General features: G+C 36.0%; 4 protein-coding genes across 4 annotated transcripts; 2 read left to right on the top strand and 2 right to left on the bottom strand.

The window, feature by feature from the left end:
* Positions 1-1874: 1874 nt before the first annotated feature.
* Positions 1875-5519, bottom strand: IRX14-L (Nucleotide-diphospho-sugar transferases superfamily protein). Its single transcript, XM_018119529.2, has 3 exons — positions 4644-5519; positions 3983-4525; positions 1875-2519 (listed from the first exon to the last, which is right to left on the bottom strand). The coding sequence occupies exons 1-3, from the start codon at positions 5381-5383 to the stop codon at positions 2291-2293; spliced, it is 1512 nt and encodes a 503-aa protein (XP_017975018.2). The 5' UTR covers positions 5384-5519; the 3' UTR covers positions 1875-2290.
* A 9456-nt stretch (positions 5520-14975) lies between these two features.
* Positions 14976-16648, top strand: LOC18611185 (putative WRKY transcription factor 15). Its single transcript, XM_007047303.3, has 3 exons — positions 14976-15795; positions 15888-16013; positions 16291-16648. The coding sequence occupies exons 1-3, from the start codon at positions 15035-15037 to the stop codon at positions 16448-16450; spliced, it is 1047 nt and encodes a 348-aa protein (XP_007047365.3). The 5' UTR covers positions 14976-15034; the 3' UTR covers positions 16451-16648.
* A 2631-nt stretch (positions 16649-19279) lies between these two features.
* Positions 19280-21991, top strand: LOC18611184 (FMN-linked oxidoreductases superfamily protein). Its single transcript, XM_007047301.3, has 3 exons — positions 19280-19876; positions 19962-20068; positions 20438-21991. Exons 1-3 carry the CDS (start codon positions 19418-19420, stop codon positions 21174-21176), a joined length of 1305 nt encoding a protein of 434 aa, XP_007047363.3. The 5' UTR covers positions 19280-19417; the 3' UTR covers positions 21177-21991.
* Positions 21753-25784, bottom strand: LOC18611183 (homoarginine-6-hydroxylase 2-ODD-C23-like). The gene is made up of 12 exons (XM_007047299.3): positions 25591-25784; positions 25057-25172; positions 24583-24701; positions 24415-24478; positions 23841-23908; positions 23330-23388; positions 23068-23233; positions 22939-22958; positions 22814-22860; positions 22276-22356; positions 22096-22185; positions 21753-21989 (listed from the first exon to the last, which is right to left on the bottom strand). The coding sequence occupies exons 1-12, from the start codon at positions 25622-25624 to the stop codon at positions 21861-21863; spliced, it is 993 nt and encodes a 330-aa protein (XP_007047361.3). The 5' UTR covers positions 25625-25784; the 3' UTR covers positions 21753-21860.
* Between the last annotated feature and the right edge of the window lie 112 nt (positions 25785-25896).

The raw sequence follows: 25896 nt of genomic DNA, 5'->3' as shown, positions 1-25896 counted from the left end.
CTTGCCTCGCCTACTAGTCATATTCCAACGGAAGAAGTTCAATGATCAAAAATTAAAGTTGAAAAAAGATGACGTGAGAATCTGAGATAAAAAAAATATAAAAAACAAAAAACCCTCCTTCTCACTTTTCTTTGCAATTGTAAAAACAATATCAGAATCCATAAATTTCTTTTCTTTTCTTTTCTAAGTAATTATTGATTGATGCAGGAGGAGGGGGGGTTAACTGTGGCATGTGGTCGTCGCGCAATTCTAACAGACAAAAGTTGCAAGTTGCAAAACCCATAAACTCCATGATCTGCTCTGCTCTAATATGCATAGTCGTCAGAATGCAACTGATCACGCTTTTCAAAAAAAAAAAGTGTGCAATTGATCACACTCCGTATCGGTAACATGCTTTAATGTGTTCCTTTCTGAGCTCATGAAATTCAGTGCTACAGCAATTGAAAATTCCAAATTGGTTGGAATTGTTTAAATTAAATGTATTTCTCTGATTCTCTCTCAATCTTTTTGGTGCAATAGGAGCATCCCGAGAGAATTATTTACTCACTGCGAGATCTCCTTAGCTACAACTTTCAGGATCTGCTCTGAAAAAACCCTTGAAGTCCTGCAATCTGAGATACATCTCTTTGCGGTGGGGCACTAGAATTTAATCCGTCTTTAAGGATCTCAAACTGAACTGAGGCAAGTGCTAATTTTTGAGACAAATGACTGATAAAAGCTTCTTGAAATGAACAATAGTCATGTTCTGAAACGGCCAAGAACATCATCTTGGAAGGGATCTCAAAACTGTCCATTGATATTTTGATAGTGTCAAAGGCAATAAAGATTCCCCAAGGCGTAGGTGTACATAGACAATCCTTACCAACGGACATGAAGAAAATTTTGGTCACTTTCGAGGATGTTGAGGCTTTCGTCATGTTCATTGAAAAGCTGATATGGCAGCCGATCACCAATGCGTTAGCAAGTTATGGGCCTGGAGGCTTATCCTCGAAAAAGAAAGCTATGGGCTCCTAGTTAATATAAACTCAATGCGACTAATTGCAAAGCGGTCATTTGCCCTTCGGATCAGTAATTAGTGGAATACATATATATATATATATATATATACACACACACATATATATATATACACACACATGAGGCTGTTGTAAATACCATGTCGCCCTTCATTGCTAGTTCTAGAATTGCTTGCATAGGTTAGAATTCCGCATTAATTTTTCAAGGCTGTCGATTATTGCAGGTTTGCAAATACATGGGCGGGGACCTCTTACAAATGATATGCTGAACATAATCAACTTGATTCTCGCAAAAGTAAAGAATCTACTTAATAATATCTCCCTTCCCAATCTTTTCAGGCAGGAATTGATAAATTAGGGCATTTTTCATAATTTTTACGTTTGTTGTAGATTAATGGTTTGTAAGACAGGCGATGGGTCAATTTCATGCGAACATTTCAGCTGAAAGTCAGATCCAGAGCTAAGCTAACGCTCAATATAATAATCAGCCAAGGGACCGCTGGAACCACTCGGCCTACCCTGTTTCATTAGCTATTACGTAGCATTTGAAACAAAAAACGAACCTTCCCAGCGACTTTCTTGGCAACATGTAATCTGTCTTTAGTTTGTTTACGTGGCAACCGCCAACCGCCAACCGCCAAGGTATTGCCTTGGAAAGTGCTGGGTCAACAAATGGTAATGGCTTACCTCAATCCATTTTCCAGCTGCTTCATTTCCATTCTATAGAGAAATTTGGGAAGAGAGATGAGGTTGCTGAAACCTTGGCATTTATTCGCAACTTCATCTCTTAATATCAACTTCTCACGCATAAACAGATACCTTTTCTCTTTCGTTATCATTTCAGGTTTTCCAGAAACATTGTTTAGAAATGAATGAAAATTTTATTATTCTTGGTGTTGTATCTACCAAAACCAACGACTGAACACAGCTCTATAATTCCTATTAAAAGATTATGTATAAATTTGTAAATCGAAAGCATGTCAGATACAGGCTTCTTGCAAGACAAGAGAGCAAGACTTGCCTGACATACCTCCTCAATGAGAGAATATCAATCACCCCAACAAACTATAGACGAGAAAAAAAGAAGCAAAAATAGTTGAAAGCCGAGGAGGAACTCAAACAGAAACGCATGTATAAACTGGCCTGCTGTGAGAGGTGCCTATCCATATGTACCCAACACCCGCTAAGACCATCTGCATTCCTCCCTTGTCAATCAAATTTCTGGGTGCAGCAGTTTCAAGTCCTTAAGGCATAGATTGCCAGCTATGAGATTTCTAGTTTTGTTCGGACTGCCTTGTGGAAACCTGTGTATCTGTTCTTGTTTCATGCTTTCTTTTACTTCGACGTTTTGATCTGGATGTTCGTGTCTTTGTACTATGCTTCACTATGGGCTCTTGGATGCCCATCACTGGTTTTTCATTAGCAGGGAGTTCAGGGGGAGCATCTGGCCATGGAGTGCGTTTTGATGGGACAGTGATCTCCAAAGGTGGGTCAATTATCCATCTGCATAATTTACAAGCCAATGATCAGATAGCATGGAGAGGAGGCCAAGCTGGTGAAACTGATTTGAGTCATCAAAGTTCAAAACAAATTACACACAATCAATTGTAGCCCATGAAACATGTAACATGCAAGTATAATTACAGGATAAATCATCAAGCATGCATGATAAGTTCCACATTTATGTCCTCGAAACTTTCTCAATTAGGGCTAAAACGTTTTTATATTGGCACAAATATATCTCACTCCTAATATGCCATTAATTTACCTCCTGCAAGCTACAAGATATAAGGATCAAACATGCATGACAACTACTTAAATTAAATAGATATAAATCTATCTATAATCCTAATGAAGTCCTCATATACCTGGTAACTGGCCAATATCAGAAAAGCTCAAGTAGATATTCCCACCACCCTAAGTTGTACTTTAACTTTGCACTTATATCATAAATCCTTTTCCTAAGGTTTTTGTTTTACACAAACAGAAGTTTCGAAAATCTTCTTCAATGTTAAAAATTAAAGGTTTTTAATGTGAAATAATTTGTTAAAAGGTGAAAATCAATTTGGAAAGTTAGTAAAACTAAGAGTTTAGAGCATCCAAAAAAGGAGAGGAAACTATTTCAGGACATCCAAAACATAAAAGAAAGGCATTCACTTTGGGACAGATATACCACATATTCACTCCTCAATACATCTTAACTCAAACTACTAAATCAGCACTGTAGATTTTACGAATCTTCAAGTAAATCAACAATCATCCATTTGTAAACAAATCTAACAAATGCAGAGACAAATTATGGTGAAGCAAAATATCCAATATGCTGCTCACCAGCAATACCAATGTAAGATGCAGTTGTTCAAGAGAGAATATCGTGAGATATTCATTTCAACTTATAAATCCATAAAGCATATGAGTTTTGATATAAGCACAAAGTATATGAGCAAACTACTGATGGCCATGATTGATTCCTCACAAATTTATTCTCATGCCACATTACACCACTTGAATTCTAAAAAATCGATGAAAACACTTTTAAGTTTTGATAATAAAGCAGTAAATGATGAAAATTTCACTACAAAATTTGAAAGGGAGGGTGCTTAATATGGCATTTGTCAATGCCACTCACTAGATAAGGTTTCTTACAAGTTGACACATCAGAAGAGTGAAGAGACTCAAGACTCATTGATCAGTGAATGCAAAGCCAATCCATTAGTGATCTGGCATTTTAAATTTCTTACCCTGTGATCAGTTTGATATCAATTCTATTAACCAACCTTCTACAATTCATAATTCTCAAAACCTAAATCATATGGAAATGAACACCTATGCAATTTAGCACAGCTAAAAACTACCAGTTATTAATATTAATGATACTGAACATGTTGATGTTGATCATTGACCATCATTATAGCCATTAGCCAGCATAATGTTGAAATATAATGAGAACAGGATAAGATATTCACCTGGGAGGAAATTTGCTATCAGCACGAGCTTCCACTCGAAGCCACCAAAGCAAAACTTGACGTCCACAGCTTCCAAGTGGCTCCACCACGGAAGGGTCTTTAATTAAACCCAATGGATTCTCAATATCCCCATCTAGCATATCAACATCCTTAATCCATTCTGGCTTATCTCCACCATCTTTCCAAAGCAACCTAGAATTCAAAACAAAACCTGACCACTCCAACTTTCTAGGCAGCACAGTTGCTCGATCATCAATATAAACAGCACTTTTCCCTGCAAAGGGCAATGTATTAAAAGTATGCCATCCTCCCAACATATTAGACGCGTTACAAGCCGGACCTTGAACCGGCATTCTAGGATTCTCCTCTTCCTCCTTCTTCTGATCCGTCTTCTCATCTGTATTAACCAAATTAGCTAGTATTCCAACTGAAAGCGCCCCGAACCATTTGACATTTTGGATCTCATCAAAAAGTTCCATACTATGCATATTACTATCATCCGCAAACATAACAATTCCATCCAATTTCTTCTCTCTTATAATTCTGCCCCCAAAATAACACAAAAATTCAATCAGTTCTAAATTTCTAACAACCTAATTCCAAAACGCATAAATTTTCATCGTTTTCTATTATGAAAAAATAATTTTAAATAAAGGTTTACCTTAAAGCACGAAGGCGCATTTTGGACTCCAATTTATTTCGTTCGTCCCAGGAATTCAGCATCCGTTGATTGAATCCGACGTGGATAGTTTTCAAGCCGGATTTCGCAATAAGCGATGCCGTTTCGTTGCTGACCCCGCCGGCTTCCACCACAATCCAAACCAGATCGTATGGAACCAGCATTAGCGAGTGCATCACACCGGTCAAATGCAGCGCTTGGAATGTCCGTACATATGTCGGCGTCACCACGATAACTGTCCTGGGATCCTTCACACCGAATTGTAGCCTCTGCTCTTTTTGAACTCTTTGTATGATCCGGTGAGCCTTCATGACCTCAATCGGGTTCGGGTGCGGCCATGGCCTGATCCGGATCCCGTGCCGCCCCACAACCACTCTCGAATTTGTCGCCGTCTTGTTGAGCAACAGTAAGTCGGGGTTGGTCACTGGGTTGGTGGACAGAACGGAGTGGACATCTAGGGTTTTGGCGAGTTCGGCGGTGGAGCGAAACGGCGACGTGTAGAAGTTGGTGGAGGAAGTGGAGAACAAAAAGAAAAAGACCAAGCGAGAAAAGCGGAATCCGAGGACTAAGCTGATTAAGCAACAGAGACCATGGAGGATAAGCCAGAAAATGGCTGCTGGCGACTTAATGGCGCTGTCGGAAGATGAATCTAACGGTCCTGATGATCTGAAGCTGTTGCTTCGACGGTTGATGTAGCTCTGCTGCAACGCAGAAAGCTTCATTTTTTTTTTGGCTCTCTGTTGAAGCTCCTGCTAGAGAGAGAGAAAGAAGAAAGAAGATATGGAAATATAAGAGGAATTTTTTTTTTTCTTTTTCTTTTTCGGTAGGTTGATTTGGTGGGGCGTTTAAGAAGGCTAATGACTTGTTTAATGCGAAGGATTATGATTACTTTGGATTTACGGTTGAATTGATTCCGGGTTATTGTCAGTTTGCTGCTTTGATTTGGTGCTAATCTTCTTCTACTCTTTCTTGCTTCTACTTGGTTTTATTTTTGACACAGTGAAAGGGAGAAAGGAAAGAGAAAGGGGGAAGACTTGGGACGAGGACATTAGCCCATGATTTAGGGGCCCGGTGACCAGCTTAATCCTTGAATTTAGACACAATTAAAAGCTGCATTTTCGTAAAATGGAGGGAATTTATTATGAGTTTGTTTCACAGCCTTTCATATATGGAAAGATTTAGCTTTTTCTCCTAAATTTTCTGAATCAATAATTACTATGATTAAATAACCATAACTTGAGAATTTTCATTGATTTTACTGCTGACATTTGTAAATTCAATAAAAATAATCTTAGAGGAATGTAAGTATTGGCATTTAATATACTACTAGTTGACGTAAAAAATTATGAATAATAATTTTAGCAACTCTTACCTTACCTAACCTAACCTAACCTAGAGCCTAAACTTCATTAATTTACATGTAAACAAGTAATGATTATAATTTTATGAAAATATAAATGTCATATTCACACCTCCACGAATTATCACTCTTAATTTATGAGTATTTACCAAAAATACAGTAACCAGCATTAGCTTAAATATCTTACCACTTATTCTCTTGATTAGTTATTTATAATTATGGAAATTCCACATCAAATATTCATTATTTTCGAAAATAGATTAAGATATTGGTTCTGTACATATAAGATTTTATACTTAAAATATTTTTTCAAAGATTAATCTCTGATAGATAACAAAAAATACTCCCTTCTTATCAATTAGACTAATAGGTGTGAGTAGAGATAATCACGCAATGCCAGATACAATAAGATAAAAAAATAATCTCTATGGAAAACAATATTAGTAGTATTTAACCGTTAGGCACATAAAAAAAGATAATAATTTTTTACTATGGACTTATATATAGAAATGATGGTAGCGCAATATTTACTGCAAATTTGGCTATTATGTCCTAAGAAACCATTGGAGTTAAAACAGTCTTAAATTTTTGCTTAAGCAGCTAACGGTGATGTAGGATTAGGTCAATGGTCAGGTAACATATAGCCATATAGGTGGGCCGTCGATAGGAATAAAACAAGGAATCAAACGTGTGCATATAAACGTCCGAAACTCCAATCAAATTTTGACACGTCATTGGCCTTAAATCAAAATAAACTGAATTTATAAAACAATACTTTATCACAAATATTCGAGTATTTAATTTATTAATTAATATATAATTATTTATTTACAAATAAATTTAAATATCCTTTTTTCAGTTTAAAAAAAAAACAATACCTTATCGCAATGAATTTAACTATGTTTTCATGTTACAGGGAAGTTAAGATTTAATCGTATACCAAATTTGGCATTGGGTTAACGTAGTTGACTGTAAATTATCAAGGTTACATCTTGATTTTCCCCTGCCAATAAACACCAGCTCTATCAAATGATGCAATACTCTCTTTTCATTTTCCTTCCGTTTCCCGCCGGTTTCTTCTCTACCAAACAACAAAAAATGATTAAATTAGTATATTCCTTTTCATTTTCCTTTCTACTCAATTGTCATTTGTACTTTATTTCTTTTTCCCTTCTTCCAAACGCACAGGAAATAACAAGGGCACCAACCTGAAAAGAAAAGCATTCCATTATTTGTTTTTTGAAGGATTTGGAAGGTGGGCATCACATTTCTGCTGATTCATCACCATAAAGTATTGCCAATAACCGAAATTATTTGAATCACTATTCCTCAATGAAACTTTAAAGCTGCACATGTTCCAAACTCGTAAGTATAAAATTATTTTGATTGCTTACATTTTTCAATCTAATAATTCGTTGGCAACACTCGAACAATCATGATGCCGTTAAAGCAATCTTATTATCTTTGTTTATGAATAAATATGCATCTTTAAGCATCAAGTCAGCCATTAAGTAGTCTTTTTTTTTTCAAAGAAGTAAGATTGTTTGATTAATTTGTCATTCGAAATATGATTGTTCATGAAATGGGCAAAAAGACAATGTGGAAATTAACAAGAAGGGTAGAGTACGAAAGAGAGAACCAGTTTGGTGAGGTGGTTATGTTGATTAGCTTCATACCACCTGACTGATCGAAGTGGGGAGTTTCCTTTAGAGTGAGGCAAGCTATGGGTATATGCCTTCTTATTTATTTTTTTTCTCAACCCCAAGCGTCCCTTCCAAGGGTCAGAACTTACAAGAAAGCCTGGTTTCTGTCTTCATGCAGGAGATGGACACTTACCGCTAGCTAGAATAATTCATGTCACTTTCTGTTTATGTGTACTATATATATGAACCATATGCCTCACAGTTTTCAAGCTAATGATTTGGTCATAAATTTACACCCGGAGATGTTATTGTCACAATCCATCTCGTGGAACGCAGATGAGATTCATTTATTGCATAGTTTAGCTGAATAAATAGAATACTAATCAATGTGGATAATTACCATTTCGATTAACCTGCAAACTCCTAAATCAAACATGAATTTTGGTGAATATCAACAGTAACATCCTTAACCCATTCCGAATCAAAACCATGGAGCAGAAACTGTCCCGGTCTTTCTTCTTTTTCTTCTCCGTTCAAATCAAAATGCTGGGAAATCAGTGGCTTAATTGGTTGATCATGATTGGAAGCCAGAAACGAAAAATATGCCAAAAATGTTAAAGTTGTTTAAACTCTAAATCTATGAGTTGAACGCCCTGACATTCTAGAAATGAGCACATCAAGTCATCAATATATGAGCAGACTTTAGGACAAAAGTAAGAATAAAACACGAGAAACATGAGGAGGGATCTACTGGGGGAAAGCTGCCTTGTGAGTTTGACATCTATAATTTCCTGACTCTACATCGGCTGCAGAAACTCTTTCCCTTTCAGTGCAAGGGCTTCATTTCGTTGCACGCAATGACTTAACAGTACGTTTGGTTCGCGAAATAGATAGGAATAGAATAGAATAGTTATTACGTGGGAATAGAATGAGGTGAGAATATAATAGAATAAGTATTATGTAGTTTGGTATGATGAATGGAATAGAGTAGGAATAATTATTATGACTTATTACAGTGTTTGGTTGGTAACAATAGCTTTGGAATAAGAAAGGAATAGAAAATAAAAAGACAAAAATACCCTTTATTGTATATAATTATTTTTTTATTTTATTTTTTAAATATTAATAATTTATAATTAATTAAAATAGTAATAATTTAAATATCAATATTTTAATATAATTTAATTACTTATATTTTAATTAATAATATTTTATGTATAATTTAATATTATTTTGATTAAAATATTAATAATTTTTATTTTTATTTTTATTTATACTCATTAAAAATTAAATATATTAATAATTTAATAAATAAAACATTAATAATTTAAAATATTAATATTTAATATTTTAATTATATTAATATTAATAATGTTTCAATTATATATAAAATATTAATATTTTAAATTTTACAAATAATTTATTCTTTTTTATTCTATTTTTGCTTTTTTTTTTCATGGGCCGGTCGCCGGAAAAGCAACCGGTGTAACAAAACGCCGATATGGCGCACCATCTGGCCAGATCTGGCCACTATGGCGCCAGATCGGCTCTTCCCCACGGCTGGATCTGGCCGTGGAGTGCCAGATCCAACCGTGGGATCTGGTCGGGAAGCACCAGATCCGGTGCTTCCCGCGGCGAGATCTGGCCGTTGAGTGCCAGATCTGGCTGGATCTCGGTTCAATATTGTCGGAAAGGACTAGATCGACGTTTTTCGATCATATTCGGTTGCTGCCGTCGCCGCCGCCGCCGCCGTTGCCGCCGTTGAGTTCCAGTTAGAGAGAGAATGAGAGAGGGAGAAGAGAGAGAAAGAAAAGGGAAAATGAGAGAAAAAAAATATTTATAGGTATAGAGTTGTAATATTTTTAGGTTATAAGGGTTATTTTGGTCATTATATATTTGAAAGCTATTCCATGAGCCATGGAATAGCTATTACTGGGGAGGGGGAAGGGAATAGCTATTACTGACTTTTAACCTATTTGACAGAATTCTTATTCCGCGGAATTGTTATTCCGTATTGCAATTTGGTACCAAACGAAGGAATAGGAAATGACCGGGAATAGAGGGGGAATAGCATAACTATTCCCTGTACCAAACGTGCCATAAGTGTCACAATTTTGACTTGCAAAGTTTATAATATATATTCAGCATATTCCTGGCTAGCTGTTACCTATAAAAAGCATGACTTTGTTTGTAAAACTTATATACCAACTTCCAGCAATTAGATATAGGTGAACTTGATTTTTAATTTATGTAAATCATATAGGAATATATTGGGAAACAATAGTTTGTTGGATGAAATCATAAGATTTTGATCTTTCCTTCAACACCAAGAATTATTAAGTGTCCTGGCGACCTTCTCATCATGCAATTTTCCACATCTTCGTTATGAATCATGCTTGGCAGTGTAGTTATAAAATATACAACATCTTCCACAAAATTTTCAAACTCTCCCCTGGCCGCTGATTGATGATGCAAAGATGGCGACCAACGACTAATTTGGCCTAGTTTAAAAACATTTAAAACTTAAACCAGTGAAGGTGATGACCTAATGATGACGACCTTGGAAACGAGATTGGTCAAGGATCCAGAACTGCTGATCTAGGAATTTTACGTCTCGGTCTACATATAGAACCAGTAGATTCTTACCTGGTCTACTCTAAAGGAGCTGGATGTTATGTACTAATACTAAATCTGGCTTAAGGGTGCTCATGTCTATGAACTTCAATGCCGGACTCCTAAGAAACATTTTGACAGAAAGAATAGCAGTTGATGTAATCACAATACGCTTTAAACATATTTATTTTCTTTTCTGAGTTGGACAAAAAAGTCACCTCCCGGGTAGGGCATTTTCACTTAACAAATTAGTAGGTTTTGGTAAGCGTGAAACCCGGAAAAGGGTTTTTGCAGCTTTGGGTCACCTTCCCCCCGACCTTTTTCAACAATATCACATCAAGACCTTTTTGGGCTGTTCATCGCATTAAGGCACTAGATTGTTTTCCAAAAGGACCGAAACTGGGATAATGGAATGGATAATTTTGAAAGAGGGCCCAAAAACTAGCCCAATTATTAGTTATACTTTTTCAGTTGAAATTTCAATTTTTAGTTATATTGACATACCTAACAGAAACCGACCACGCTGACGAGTCACAGCGATGGGTTTCTATCCTCAAGTAATAATCGCTTAAAATTTGGCTCAAATTGAAGGAAAAAAAAGGGAAAGCTTAAACCCAAAAAGATCCACTTTATTCTTATTTAAACAAATAAACTCCTCACTTTTATACATTTAAAAGAATTATTAAACTTTTATTTTGAATCAAACAACTTATAACTTTAATTGTAAAATAATTATCATTAAATTTAATATTATTTAATATTTTTTATTCACGTAATATATGATATGATCATTTAATAAAATCAAAATTTAAAATCATCGATTATCAGTAGTTAGTAGTCAAAATCACCTTAAAAATATTTTTTCTAACCTCTCTTATTCTCTTCTTTCCTTTAATCAAAGAAATTTTCAAAATCTTTCCCTTTTGTCCCCAAATTTAAGAAAATTTAAAATTTTTAGTAGAGATTTTCAATAACTATTCCTATTAAAAAAAAAAAGAAGATAAAGAGAGAAATCAAAAAACTGTTTTTATCTTTTTGTGATTTTAATGTCAACTTTTGATTGAATATTCTACTTCATGATAACGTCGACTAATTTAATCATATGTCATGTGAATAAAAGAAAAAAGTTGACATTTTCGTTTAATCAAAAGGCTTGTTTCAATCAAAATAAGATGTGAGGAACTTATATGAATAGAGGGGTCTACTATAAGAATTTTTATTAAGATTGATGCCAACTAATTTAATCATATGTCATGTGAACCATACTCATGCTGCAGGCTTAACGTTCACTTCCCTTCCCCTTTATTATCTTCGGTAGGTACGACCCATTCCACTATACTTTAGTGGCTTAGTGCCCACACCGAGCGTTGTGTTCAGCCTAATTCTAATGGGCTTATTTCTTCCAAGTTGTTCACGATGCTTAATCTTCAAGTCAACATGGTTTTTCAGCCCAAGTGAGAGAAGAAAAAAGAACATACAAGAAAAATAAAAGGGACAAAAGAGAAAAAGAAATCTCCCCTTTGCTTCAAATGTAGAAAGAATACAAGAAATATACTATCAGTATCGAACATATCAATATATCAGGGGGGAAGTTAGCTTTGCTTGAATTGAAAGTTATTGAATTGCTTGTTTTCTTACCAATCTAATTCTTTGCTCTTCAAAGTCCAAAGTGTCCAAACAAGCCTAGTATTTGGTTTTTTGTCATGTTTGACATTTTCAAACACACACGTGAAGCTTTTAAATGTTGGGCGAGCCAAATGTAGTAGAAGATTATGCATATACATATAGAGCAATCAAATATCTTCATGGCAACCCTAACAACCACGCTAAATCTTGCATGCTAGCTAGATCAGAGTAGATACCTACCTAACCATGCTAAATAAAAAACACTGTTCTTCTAGTTATTACTTAGTCTCTAGAATGTTCAACCACTTTTCCCTGGATTATAATATTTGGAATTGCTCCCCTGATCTTTGCTAAGCAAATGACTGTCCTCCCCTTGCTTAATTATTCAAATTTGTACACTAATATAGTTTAACAACTTGTCAGCAATGGTATCATATCACTCTCTTAGGTGCTTAGGGTTTTATCATATCACTTCGGACTAAGGAAATGGTTATCCTCCCTTACCTATCTTTTATGTTTGTACAATAATATACTATGACAACATGTCGGCAGTGGTATCTTTCTCTTATAAGTGATTAAGGTCTAATAATATGATGATGGATTTGATATTGATTCTGTAAATATGTAAGCATATTTAAATCATATTGCTAAAATGAATCAAAAATCACTTTCGTTTAACTGATATGGAAGCTAAAAAGAATAAAAAGAAATGGCATGTGTATGATGGTGGCAACGCCCAATTGGGGGGGGGGGGGGGGGGGGGGGGGGTAGTGAATGCTGTTCAATTAGTACATTCACTGAAAAGAAACAAAAAACATGAAGACAGAAACTGGCGGAAGAAGGTTGCCCATGATGAACAGACTTTCGGTGAGAAGTCAACATTTAGGCAGCCCACCCTCGCACGCCTTCTCTTCTTCTCTGCTGCACCTCAATTTCGTTTCTGATGCCTTTCCGTCTTTGACTTTCGCTTTGACTTTCGCACTCTGGTGCGTACGTAGTCAGGTTCCTGGAAATTGCACCCTTCCCTGTTTTTCTTCCACATCCCAACACGTGCCTTTGCAAAACGTGAAAAATGATCTTCAACCAAACAAAAAATCAAATCAAAAGAAAAAAAAAACACTACTAAAACTAAGTTGCAATGAGGATTTTCTACAAGAATATTAATGGAGGATAACTTCGGGTGAAAATAATTTAGTAGTATTGATTTTTCAAGGGGAAGCTTTGAATACTTGGCCAAGGAAAGAGGACCCCATTCTTGGCTGCAATCTCGTGACTGAAATTTGGACCTTTCGTCTCATTGTTCCTTATTTAATAATGGGTTTGTGAGAATGGGCGCGATTGGTGCACCAGCTGGGTTCTGAGTGTGAACTGTGAAGAGAGACCAGAGACGTCACATCTCAGTGTGCATGTGAAATACTATTATATGTCAAGCTGATCCCTTCACACATGCTTTGTATACTTAGACTAGATCCATTGAATGTTGAAATATAAGCACTGATCAGGGTTGAGATTTTGTATAAAGTTGGAGGGATATCGACATCTACGGGTAATATATACTGCATGCAATGAGCCCCTTTTTTGTTATTGTTATCCAATAATTAGAGTTATTTTCTATTTAAGAAAATATTCATCATCCTTCCCATAATACTTTAATTCTTATTTCATACATTAATATAATCACCGAAAGTTTTACTAAACAAATTAGTTGACGCAGGTGTTCATAATATATATGATATTTAACTATAAATTTTAATGGGTTTTAACTTCTGCTAACCAATTTTAATGTTATTTTGTGTTGTAAGTTGTACTAACCCCTTCTGGGGAATTGTGCATAAGGGCATAAGGATTATTTATAGTATACTGTTATTATTCTTTTGTTAAAAAGTGCTTGATTGGTTTTGGAATATCACATGATTTGATGTATTTTGGTTTTTGCCTGTGGGAGAAGAAAAATGAAGGTGGTAGTGCTTACGGTGGCAATGAAGAAAAGGCGAACCAAGTATTCCATTCTTAGGGTTTAGATTTAGGGTTGGGGTAGGTTTTAGTTAACTAATTTTCCATTTGGTGGTGTATTTTCTTTCAACAGCTCTCTTTTTCACTAAGTAATTTGTCCAAAGTTTAGGAAGTTTGGACATTTGGGAATATATTTCTAGAAAAATGACTCAAAAAACATGCTGTGAAAAGACATATGGTCCAATATATAAGGGAAATTAAAAACAAGTGTCCATGTGGTGGACAAAGAATCATTCAACAGCTTTGGATTAGTGATTTGAAAGTCCAAGTTCCATGTAGATGGAGTTGAAGAGGAAAATTTAAATTGGAATCTTTTTATCCTTGTTGAAAATGCCATTGGTGATATGAGGATCACAGAATAATTCTTTGCAAGACTTGGTAATGACCCAAGATGAACAAATCCATTATTTCTGAACAATTTTCACTAAATTCTTGGTCTTAGGCAAAATTCAAAGCTATGAAGTTTTGTGGGATTTTAATGGTAACCTTCATTACAACTGAAAAAAAAAAGGTTAGGAAATTGCCCCAAAATCTTTAAGTCAACTTTATCATGCTGGCACCAACTGTCTTGTAACTCTGCTATAATAAATTATTAGTAAAAGCCCTTATTATTATGGATCAGACGGCCTAGGACAAAGTTTTGACTCGATCTTCCCCTCCCCTGTGTCCCCAACCTCCCTTTGAGCAATTTAACCTGTGTGGACCCCCACTGATCACACAAGACATTAAGTCAATGTCCCCGACATAAAATTTTACAATAATTAACTAAAAATCTAGACTAAACAGTAGAAAATTTGAGAAAAAGGGTAGTAGTAGAAAAAGATAAATAAACATTTTGGTCTTGAACAGTAAGCTATGCTTACTAGATCCTACTTGATGAAGAAAAAAAACCAAATTGATGTGGTTGGATCTTATTCGTACCTACATTTGACGGCAAATGTTAAGATGACAGGTCAGTGACCTAATTGACCAACAAGGTTCCATAGCCGATGGCATCATTTTGACCGAAGTCCAGCGTTCCCTTTATCAACGACCCTTCCCTGCTCGTTTTCTTTTCACGCTTTTTCTTCCTTGCTCTCTTTCTCTCTTTTCTTTCTTTGAATGGTTTTGTTGCAGACATGGCCGTGGAGCTCATGATGAGTTACAGGAACAGCAACAGCTTCACAACCAAAATGGAAGAAAACGCAGTCCAAGAAGCAGCTTCCGGGCTGGAAAGTGTTGAGAAACTCATCAGGTTGCTTTCCCAAACCCAGCAGCAACAGCAACAAAACATTACTAATCAGGAAAAATATCAATCTTCTTCGAGCTCAACAAGATCCTCCCTGGATTTAGATATGGACTGCAAAGCTGCAGCTGACGTTGCTGTTTCAAAGTTCAAGAAAGTTATCTCTCTTCTGGGTCGAACCAGAACTGGACATGCTCGCTTTCGGAGAGCCCCTGTAGCGCCCCCAGCTGCTACAAATACTACAACTATTTCACCTCCTGTTAGCCAAAACCAAGCAAATCAAGAGCTTGAAACTAAGGTTTATTATGCAACGCCGATCCAGCAGATTCCACCACCGGTTACTTATCATCCTCATCATCATCAGGATTTTTTAACGGTGAAAAGTGGGGTTTTAGAGAGGAAAGATTCATCAACAACCATCAATTTTTCATATTCTTCCGCTGGGAATTCGTTTATGTCATCTTTGACCGGCGATACTGATAGCAAGCAGCCATCTTCATCGTCTGCGTTTCAAATTACTAATCTTTCTCAGGTTTCCTCAGCTGGGAAGCCTCCTTTGTCTTCCTCTTCTTTTAAGAGGAAGTGTAGCTCGGAGAACTTGGGTTCTGGCAAGTGCAGTGGCTCTTCTGGTCGCTGCCATTGCTCTAAGAAAAGGTACATATCCGTCTATATCTATTTCTTTTACAAGTTACCCTTTTAAGTTCTTAATTACTTATGTTTGGTTTTCAATTTTTGGCCTTCGACAGAAAGCTGAGATCGAAAAGGGTTGTAAGAGTTCCAGCAATAAGCCTGAAGATGGCTGATATTCCACCTGATGATTACTCGTGGAGGAAGTACGGTCAAAAACCAATCAAGGGATCTCCACATCCAAGGTATATGATATTCCATGCCATCTTCTATATATTTGTATCTTTTTTGTCATAAATTAATCTTCGAATGTGAACAAGTTGATTGGTATAATTAATACTTTGGATTAGAAATTTTTTTGTTTTGCATAAATTTCACACTTTTTTTCACTACAAATTTCATGAGAACTTGCCACTTTCACAAAAATTTTCCCATCATTTTCTGTTAAAAGAAAAAGATAGTTCAGTTCCCCCAAGTTATCTAACATGTTTTTATGTATGGTTCCGAATTATGATTGAACAGAGGTTACTATAAGTGCAGTAGCGTGAGAGGATGTCCAGCTCGCAAACATGTGGAAAGGGCTTTAGATGATCCATCGATGCTAATAGTTACCTATGAAGGCGAACATAACCATCCTCTCTCTCTTGCGGAAACCTCCAGTCTCATCCTGGAATCTTCTTAGACGAAGAATTAATATTTTCTATTGGACAAAATCCCAGAATTTCATTGTCATTTCCAACATTTGACCATGGGTAGGATGAACAGTTTGTAGTAAAAAGTAGTACCATATCAATCTGCTCAAGTTATCTCGAAGGAGATTTGTAGTGGGTTGGTTCATTTCCCTGTAAAATATATGGGATTCCTCCCGAGCTTTCTTTAATCTTTTCTTTGTTCCTCTTTCTTGAACGCTGTTAATTAAAACCCATTGTCATTTGAAAGCAGAAAAAGAAAAAGAAAGGGAACATGGTGCATTTGGCATTTAGATTTAACAGTTATCCAAGAAAGAAAGTGCGGTCCAATATCAATCCATGCCATCTTTTGTTTTATTATTTGTTTGCTTTATCTTTTTCTTTGGGTCACTTGTTTCTGGATGCCTTGCCTACTGCTTACCCTTACATCGGTGAAGCAAATTTCTTGATTTAAATAGTAATAAAGGCAAAAAAGAAAGTAAAAGAAAGGGACTCAGTCAAACAAATGGAAAGATGTGGACCAATGTGTCGTGTTGGGGACGGTTGACTATAAGAAAGAGGTTGGGTGTTGCCAGTTGGGACGGCTTAATTAACTACAGGTTGGTGTTGGGTATCGATAAAAAGAGAGGAGTATGAGTTTCTAACATGCATTATTTATAGTGGGCTTGTTTGGATTGTGGGAAAAAGGTTGGCTACATTTAGAGAAAACTGAGACAAGGATGGTTGGTCTAGAAGAGCTTGAAGGTCACTCAAATGAGAAAGGGAATTGGGCAAAGTCAAAATGGGTGGGTGGAGAATTGATATGTTTCTGGCTTTATGGCTGGGGGCCCTACATTTTTTGTTCACGATTTTGTTCTTTGCTTGCTTTGCCTTTCCTCAACGTCAACCTTCTAAAGTGAGAATGGTCCCATTACTTCTTCATTATTACCAATATTTTATCATTGACAAGTCACATGTGGATACCACCATTTGAAAATATGCGTGACCACTTATTCAACCCTAACACCCCTCCCCTTACTTCACAAAGGGGAAACAAGACAAAACACCAGTGTGCCACTACTGCAATTGTTTGACTCTTTCAATTATTTGTACCAAATGATTAAATAGGTAAGATCCATCTTTTGTACCTGTTTGAGAAGAATCCTAAACATTTTCCTAGCAATTTCCTCTACCCCTAAACCTTACCTTCTATCCAATTCATTCGTAAATCTAATCAATATTTGTTTTTTACTTGAAAAATAGGAGATTTGGATCTTAATTCTTTAGACAAGATACATACATATATTATTAACTTAAACACTCGCATATTTAAATAAATAGATATTAAAAAAAATTGGCATTTTTTTTATCATACTACCTCTTTCTGTAGCCAATGAAAACTTCAACTACAATGAAATAAACCACTGTTTCTTTTTTTTTAATCAATAGTAGCTGTAAATTAAGTGTAAATTCTTTGGATGGAATGTCTTCTTTTCTTCAAAGCCTATCTTGACCCACCTTCCTTTGTCAATTCATTCGGCTTTGTCTTTTTGCAATTTCCTTCTTAGTTTCTTTTATGGAAAGCGGTTTCCACACTTGCCATGTAGCTAGTTTGAAAACAATTGAAGAGATTGTGTGAACAGAATGGATTCGAATTGCATTGTTTCCTGTTCAAGAGATGTTGAAATGACAAAGGAAACATAAGCTACAAGCCTAAAAACACAGATTTTTCAATCTCCCATGTTTACATGCTTTCTTCTGTGCACGCACAACTTGGGCTTTGGATAAGACGTGGGTATTAATTTATTTGCAGTTTACGACAACACGGAAACCATTTTCCGGCTTATGTTTGTCTTCATGCATGGTAAATGAACGGGGTCAGGAAAATTGTGCAAGGACTGGAATTAATTTCCGCCTAATATTTCAAAATGTCTTGATATATCAGAATTTGAACGAAAGTGATATGAACATTTGTTGTGTCGGTGAGTAATAATGCAAAGGCTTAAATAATAATAAAGAAAACCTTTGAATTGTATACGTTGGTTTTATTGAGTGTTCCTATTTTAATTTGTTCTCAACAGAGTCTTTAATTTTTAAGTTTATTTAATTGAATTTTTATTTTGTACTGAAAATATGATGGATATTGTAAATGTTATTTCTTATATAAGTGGAATATGATGTGTTTTGTTGATATAAAGAATGAGTTGTTGATGTAAGCATACCATGTCATTAATCTTTGTCGTGGTGTTTGATGTGGCATTTCATATTAAAAGAAATTTTACATCATTAATTATTGTTGTGTTTAATTAATATGTCATGTCATAGTTCACGTATATATCAAGTGACAATTATTATTTAGAATAAAATTTGTTGCATTTTCATTACAAGAAAAGAGTTCAATTGGATAAAATAAAAGAATATGAACTCGTTTGGGTACAAATAAAAAAAAAAGGGATTAATGGATAAAAAATAGAAATAATGTTATATAAAGATATTTGTCTTTCCAAAATCTTCATGTTATCATATTTTATTATCAAGTTTAAGCAAGCACAAATTTTAGCTTTATTACAGATATTTTTATGAAAAGAAAGAAAAACTCCCTAAAATATTGGAAATTAAGTTTTATAATTTACGCTCAAAAAATAAAAAGAATTGTAATGGCACATTACTTAAAAAACAATTTATGAAATTTAAAGTCATTATCAAATCTAATTTAACAAAATCATGTTATTTTAACCAACCTCTCATTTTCCATTTTTACTGAAGGATTCATAGAGTTGGGCCGCTTTGATCTATTCTTTGACCCAAATAAATCCATAGATTGAACAGTTTCCAAGCTCAAAACCCAACCTTAAACCCCAAAACAGTAAGATCCAATCCCACGAATCCTTCAGCTTGAAGCGTTGAGCCTTTTGTGCTTCTGCAAACAATCCCTAGGCATTGGCGGCGATGGATTCCCTCTCCGTCTCCATCGCCCGCCCATGAAACACCCCAAACCCCACCTTTTTTCGTTCTTAAGTTTCTACCAAAAACCTCTCTTCTCCAACCCCATCTCCCTCATGGCCCAAACCCAAATCCGAACTATCCGCTCGGATCCACCTCAAAATGACAACAGCAACGACGACGATGCCCTCCTTTGCTCCAATCCACAACAGAACCAAGAGGAACAGTCTTCTTCTCAAGTTGATGACACGCCGTCGTCGATAGGGTCTCCGGGGAGGTACTTAAGCTGGGAATCACGAGTGGAGAGGGCATGGGCTCATTGGGCCAAGCTTGGCCGGCCCAAGTTAATCGTGGCCCCGATGGTTGACAACTCCGAGCTGCCGTTTCGGATGCTCTGTAGGAAATTCGGAGCAGAGGCTGCGTATACGCCCATGTTGCATTCACGTATTTTTACTGAGAATGAAAAGTACCGTAATGAAGAATTTACCACTTGCAAGGTACATTCTTTTTATTGATAATTGTTTTTTCTCATAAAAAGATTTCAGGGCTTTTTTCTCAGCTTTGTTGAATTGATAATTGCAGGAGGACCGTCCATTATTTGTCCAATTTTGTGCTAATGATCCAGATGTTTTACTTGAAGCTGCAAGGAGAGTTGAACCTTATTGTGATTATGTCGACATTAATTTGGGGTAAACATTTTGTTTTGAGTTCATTTGAATGTTATTAACTTCTTAATGATAACGCAATCCGTTTGTTGTTACCTTTGCTACCTTGTTTTTTGCTTCAAAAGTATTTTTGGATATAGAAGCAAATAGTATCTTTGAAAGATTATAAATTAGAATTTGAAGAACAAAATGCAGGATTTTTACTTCTACACCAAATACCCTTCTTTAAATTGATGCTTTGTTTTAGCTATATTGTCATTTTTAATTATCTATGATCTTAGCTTTTGCCATTTAAGGAAGTAAAAAAGCAAATTACAAGTGTAATTATGAAATAGAGCCTTAGTTGAAAGTGTTAGCTTGCTCTATAAATGGCCATGTGGTTTATATGTGTAGGTGTCCTCAGCGTATTGCTAGGCGAGGGTATTATGGAGCTTTCTTGATGGATAACCTTCCTCTTGTGAAATCTTTAGTGGAAAAACTGGCTTTGAATCTTAATGTGCCGGTTTCTTGCAAAATCAGAGTATTTCCTAATTTACAGGATACTATCAAGTATGCAAAGATGCTGGAGGACGCTGGTTGTTCTCTTTTGGCTGTTCATGGCCGAACAAGAGATGAGAAAGATGGGAAGAGGTTTCGAGCTGATTGGAATGCCATTAAGGCTGTTAAAAATGCGCTTGGAATCCCTGTTCTTGCCAATGGGAACATTAGGCATATGGAGGATGTTCAGAACTGTCTGGAAGAGACAGGTGCTGATGGTGTGCTTTCGGCTGAGTCTCTTCTTGAGAATCCTGCTCTTTTTGCTGGATTTCGAACCGCTGACTGGGTGGGGGATAATGAAAAAGACAATATAGAGGGAAAACTAGACCAGGCAGAACTGCTTGTGGAGTATTTGAAGATCTGTGAAAGATACCCTGTCCCATGGCGGATGATCCGATCTCATGTGCACAAAATGCTGGGAGACTGGTTTCGGATTCAGCCACACGTTAGAGAGGATCTAAATTCACAGTCCAGGCTAACATTTGAATTTCTTTACAATCTGGTGGATCAGTTACGTGAGTTGGGTGTAAGAATTCCACTCTATCAAAAGGACACATCTGCAGCCGGAAGCTCAGCTGAGGATGTGGCTATTTGATTGGCCTGATCCAAGTTAAATTGAGTTGTAGGTGCATAGGTGCTTAGAATATGGGGGAAATCAGATTCAGCTGTCAGGTTTGCTGCTGCTCTACAATTTGATTTGTTATTCTTTCTTAATTCAAACAACAATTCACAGTTCTCAACCTAAAAAGGTCGAGTTAGAATTATAGCTACTGATGAGTGACACAGGAGGGCTTTCAAGTAAAAGAAGGAATGCCCTAACAATTTTTTGTACTAGATTATGAATTTACCCTTGTTGTATTATAATCTTCCCTTCAGTGGGATAAACCTTGTTTTGAAGGCATTGGTTTTTTGCTAGAGCACCAAGGACCTTTGTTTCCATTTGCTGTTGTACACGATAATTTTGTAGTTTGGCTGTTCTGATGGTCTCTTGCACTTTGCTCATATTATAATGAACATCTCGATACCACAAAATCTCTGTTTGAAATGATGACAAAACCACAATTTAGTAGATGGCCGGAAATTCCCAAGACATCTATTTGTTGCAAACAATAGTTTCAGTTTTCTGTGGTTGAAAGGCATATTATTTATTTCCTCAATCGACTCTGAACAGTTTGAAGAATCATTTTCATCTCAAACTTCATCAATGCAACTTGAAACAATTCTTAGTCAATGTACAGTGAGACTATGAAAAGTCTGGACCGAAAAACCAAACCTCCTACTACATTACAAAGTTTGTTTGAACTTTGCTAACTAAATGCTCTCCATAAACAGCTTTTTCAAACTTCGGAGTTCCGCCACTCCTCTGTACACAGACTTCCAAAGGCTCCACTGCTGCATCATAATTCGGCTGTTTTGCAGAAACAAGAATATTCAGTTAAGGACCATTTATGGTGAATCATTATTCAAGAAAGCCAACAAAAATAAAAAGGAGCCAATTTGAGTAAATGTTCAACCTCATAAAAAAAGGCAATGCAGACTCGGTATGTCAGGGAACTGTTGATGACTTGATGTAGAGTTGACTCGTATAAACCATTGGACAGTATCTGCACCACCTCCAAACTTGTAAGGATGACATAATAGATACCACAGAAATATTAACATTTGAATCAACTTTTGGCATGGAGTCAATGTACCTTCAACATATCTCCGATGTTACAGACAAACGTTCCGGGAATTGGAGGAGCCGAGATCCACTCACCAGATAGGTTTCTCACCTACACAACCTTTCTAGTTTAACTATTGTGGAAAAATAAAGCAGTCAGGATATCAAACAGCAGTACATACAAAGACAGAATTAGGCAAAAACCAGAAGCCTGTTAACAATGTGAAACCATCCAATATATACTGTTAGGTCTGGAGAAAGAAGCGGAAAACCACCACTACAAGCAACTGGTCTCTGATTTGGTTAACAAAGCAACAATGGAGAAAAATCAAGCAAGCGATGTTTCCATCAAGTAGCAACTTTTTTCTCTCTATACAAGATAAAATTAGCAATAATAGCTGGAGAAATCTTCAGAATGACAAAAGAAGACATGTTTTGCTGGCTAAAAGAAGTGAAAAAAAAGGCTAAATAGGATATTCGATTAACTAGTTAATTCACTTCCAATCAAGAGAATTGGTGACAATAGATTAGTTCTGTTATTTCGTTAAAACTGGGAACTAGAACCATACCTGAAGTGCAGTAATATCTTCATCTTGATTAACCAATGTTAATAAACCTGTTGCAAACATTAAAAACTGAGAATGGTTTTTTAAATCTTTTTCGTCATTTGTTATCTTAAATTTAAGAGTTTTACCATAGTCAGTGTGTGCTCCGCTGAATTGTTTGGCCAGAAGACATGGGCAGAAGCGAATGAGAGGTAGTAAGTACATATTTAAAGGCCAATAAAGGCAAGGCAAAACCACAATCATTTATATTCCATTACCATCCGATGTCATTCTCTGGCGTGCATTTTCCATTTGCTGTTGATACCCCTGGGTAACCAATAAGACGCATCACCCAAAACGCATCTCCACCTCTTTCACCTTCAAATTCATCCGGTAATCCACCCAATGCTAAAGCGATTCCTCGCATAATTTTTCTTGAAAGGTCTGAAAGCACCAAGAAACCAAAATTTGCCATGAATTTCCTACCAAGTAAACTTATGAAAGACAAAGAACACAAATACTGCAACAAGACAAGCATGCCTGTGCAGAGGCTGATGTAACTCTCCATCAGTTCTTTGAAGTTTGGAGGATTATGTGGCCTGTCAAATACATTGCAAGATGAAGGGACAGAGCAACCTCATTATTACCAAAACCATCTAGCATCCAGTCAGTAACTTAAACTTCAAAAAGGAAACATCAACTCCTAAACTAAACCTCCAAACTTTCAGACCAACTACTGGATGCGCAAAATTGTAAGTACCATTAATCCCAAGAACTTGGCAAATCAGTTATCATTGTGAGACAGATATATAACCTATTTGCAATTGCTTAGGGCTATTTATTAATTAATTCTGCATGACAGATTCATTAGGAGCAACTAGCCCTAGCAAATACTAGGTCCTATGAAAAAAATTTCACCTTTAAGATTGCTTAAGGTCCTTCAAAAGTTTTATCAATCTCAGTATCATTTGATGATAATTACTGCCAATACTGCATAAGAAAATTTTGGATAATGGAAACAGTAGAGAAACCACTAGTTCGTTTCACGTACCATTGATTGCATCCTTCCATGGGTTTGCCAAGAGCTCCATACATCCCTTGTTTTAGTTCTTTATAGCACTGTCACCCAAAATAGCATACAAAGAAGTACTAGTATAAGAACTGTATGATACAGAAGCTGCATATGTGCGCTACTTATGAGAGAATAATTTCCTGACACTTCAGAAAACCCTCTCTTTCAGGACTGCCCCTGAGATAGTTCATATAACACACTTCAGAAAAACCTCTGTTTCAGGATTGCCCCTGGGATAGTTCATGCAAAAAACTTATCGGAACTTTCTGAAGAATCTATTCTATAGTATGGTTTGATAACTCCAAAAATTTGTTATGAGATGATTTACTAATATTAGCTACATAGCACCAGCAGAGAACTTCTATGTCAAAGGTCCGTATACATTATTGTCATTCTATAGATTAAACAAAACACACGAAAATTTTTCACTGCAATTTTTTGCAGCATCTGCCACCTCGCAATAAGGAAATAAAATCAATCACAATCCTAGCTATATAGACAGCAATGCAATGTAAATGACTGGTGGAACATAAAGTGGCTAAGCAACACCCACATCAATAGCTTCATGCATATCAGGCACGCCTTTGGTTATGTTTTCTCCTACTCTCTGGTATCCCCTGCATTAAAATATGAGCATAATGGGTCAACAACATTTATATACAGTAGTGACAAATCTTAAACCAATAATATTTACATATAGATGCTACTTCATTAAACAAACCTGTATCCAGCAGTTGCAGTCATCTTGATCTTGAGTTTTTCTTCATATGGGAGATCAAAGAATTTGTGTGTTATATTTCTAACCTCTTTCACCAAAGTCTCAGGGATACCATGGCCCTTCTGCCAGATCAGGAAGCATACAAATGGGGAAAAAAATCCGGTGCCTTGTTAGTGAAAGAAAAAAAAATAAAGGGAAAAATAAATTTGTAGTGTTTAGTTGACTGGGTATTGAGCAAAAAACAAGAAAGCAGGCTAAAGCCATCCACAGGTTTATTTTTCATTTAAATCTAATAAAATATGATTGTCATACTTTGACAGAAGTCAGAAGGTTATGGTCAGAATTAGAGTTTGAACAGACTATCCGCAAGATATACAGAAAACTTTAATTGATATTAGTGAAAAACTAATGAAAACATTCCATTTGAGTTTGGAAGAAGAGATAAATTCAATCACAAGCCAGAAGTGAATGTTTTACCACATAGAAGAACCCAGCCTCTCTGCAAGCCTGATCCAATTGCTTAACAACTTCACATACACCAGGGTCTTGAGCCATTTTTGGATCATCCCACTTGGCCAACAGAGGAGCAATATCTATATCACAATTTTGTTTTTTTAAAAAAAAACCGATGAAAATATGAATCCAAAAATAATCACAATTCAACAGGCTTAAGATTTTCAAACTTATAAGTTTATGTGCAGCTGCAGTCTTTAAATTAATATATTACACAATAAATTACATTGTTTCATTTTCCTTTTGCTTTTGCCATAAATTAATCAACCTTCTTTCTTTTGGTTGATACCCAGATTCCACATTCAAAATGCTGATTTGGATTTCAATCGACCATAGAACTTGAACTTAAAATATAACAAAGATAAAAGTAAACCAACTGTTTCTGGAGGTAAAACTTACCTTAATTGAACGACGAGCCAGCAAGCGAAGCCTATGATTTAATCAAAAATATAGATAACTTTTGGGGAAAAGAAAATCATGGGATATATAATTAATTACCAATAATTGGGATGGATTTGAAGTCGGTGGCCATGGATGGAGTTGATGATGTTCTGTTCTTCACTTCTTCTCTCTATCTTTGTCTGTCTGTCTGTCTCTCACAGTTTCACTCAGTTTCAAGGTACGACAAAAACCCAAAACTGACTTCACAAAGAGCGATGAATAATTTTGGCAAAGATTCGATGATATTATTGTGAATTAAAATTTTATTTTTATATCAATTTGGTGCATAGAAAGACGATGATGCTGATATCATTTTCCGGCTTTATCCACTTTGTTTTTGCTGCAATGGGTCCACTACGGAGT

Source organism: Theobroma cacao, chromosome 1 (genome assembly GCF_053813885.1).
Source record: "Theobroma cacao isolate CCN51 chromosome 1, ASM5381388v1, whole genome shotgun sequence".
Lineage (NCBI taxonomy): Eukaryota > Viridiplantae > Streptophyta > Magnoliopsida > Malvales > Malvaceae > Theobroma > Theobroma cacao.
This window is presented reverse-complemented; position numbering and strand designations above follow the sequence as displayed.

Bases quoted from the DNA above. Each gene is read 5' to 3' on its own strand.
- LOC18611183 (XM_007047299.3), bottom strand. From the start codon at position 25,624: ATGGCCACCGACTTCAAATCCATCCCAATTATTG. The intron at 23,389-23,840 runs GTACGTGAAACG...TGTATTTGACAG, and splicing joins ATGGAAGGATGCAATCAATG to GCCACATAATCCTCCAAACT. The intron at 22,357-22,813 runs GTATGGTTCTAG...AAGGTTGTGTAG, and splicing joins AAGATATTACTGCACTTCAG to GTGAGAAACCTATCTGGTGA.
- IRX14-L (XM_018119529.2), bottom strand. From the start codon at position 5,383: ATGAAGCTTTCTGCGTTGCAGCAGAGCTACATCAACCGTCGAAGCAAC. The intron at 4,526-4,643 runs GTAAACCTTTAT...TTTTGGGGGCAG, and splicing joins ATGCGCCTTCGTGCTTTAAG to AATTATAAGAGAGAAGAAAT. The intron at 2,520-3,982 runs GTGAATATCTTA...TAAATTATGCAG, and splicing joins GATAGCAAATTTCCTCCCAG to ATGGATAATTGACCCACCTT.
- LOC18611184 (XM_007047301.3), top strand. From the start codon at position 19,418: ATGAAACACCCCAAACCCCACCTTTTTTCGTTCTTAAGTTTCTACCAA. The intron at 19,877-19,961 runs GTACATTCTTTT...TGATAATTGCAG, and splicing joins AAGAATTTACCACTTGCAAG to GAGGACCGTCCATTATTTGT. The intron at 20,069-20,437 runs GTAAACATTTTG...TTATATGTGTAG, and splicing joins TATGTCGACATTAATTTGGG to GTGTCCTCAGCGTATTGCTA.
- LOC18611185 (XM_007047303.3), top strand. From the start codon at position 15,035: ATGGCCGTGGAGCTCATGATGAGTTACAGGAACAGCAACAGCTTCACA. The intron at 15,796-15,887 runs GTACATATCCGT...GGCCTTCGACAG, and splicing joins TGCCATTGCTCTAAGAAAAG to AAAGCTGAGATCGAAAAGGG. The intron at 16,014-16,290 runs GTATATGATATT...ATGATTGAACAG, and splicing joins AAGGGATCTCCACATCCAAG to AGGTTACTATAAGTGCAGTA.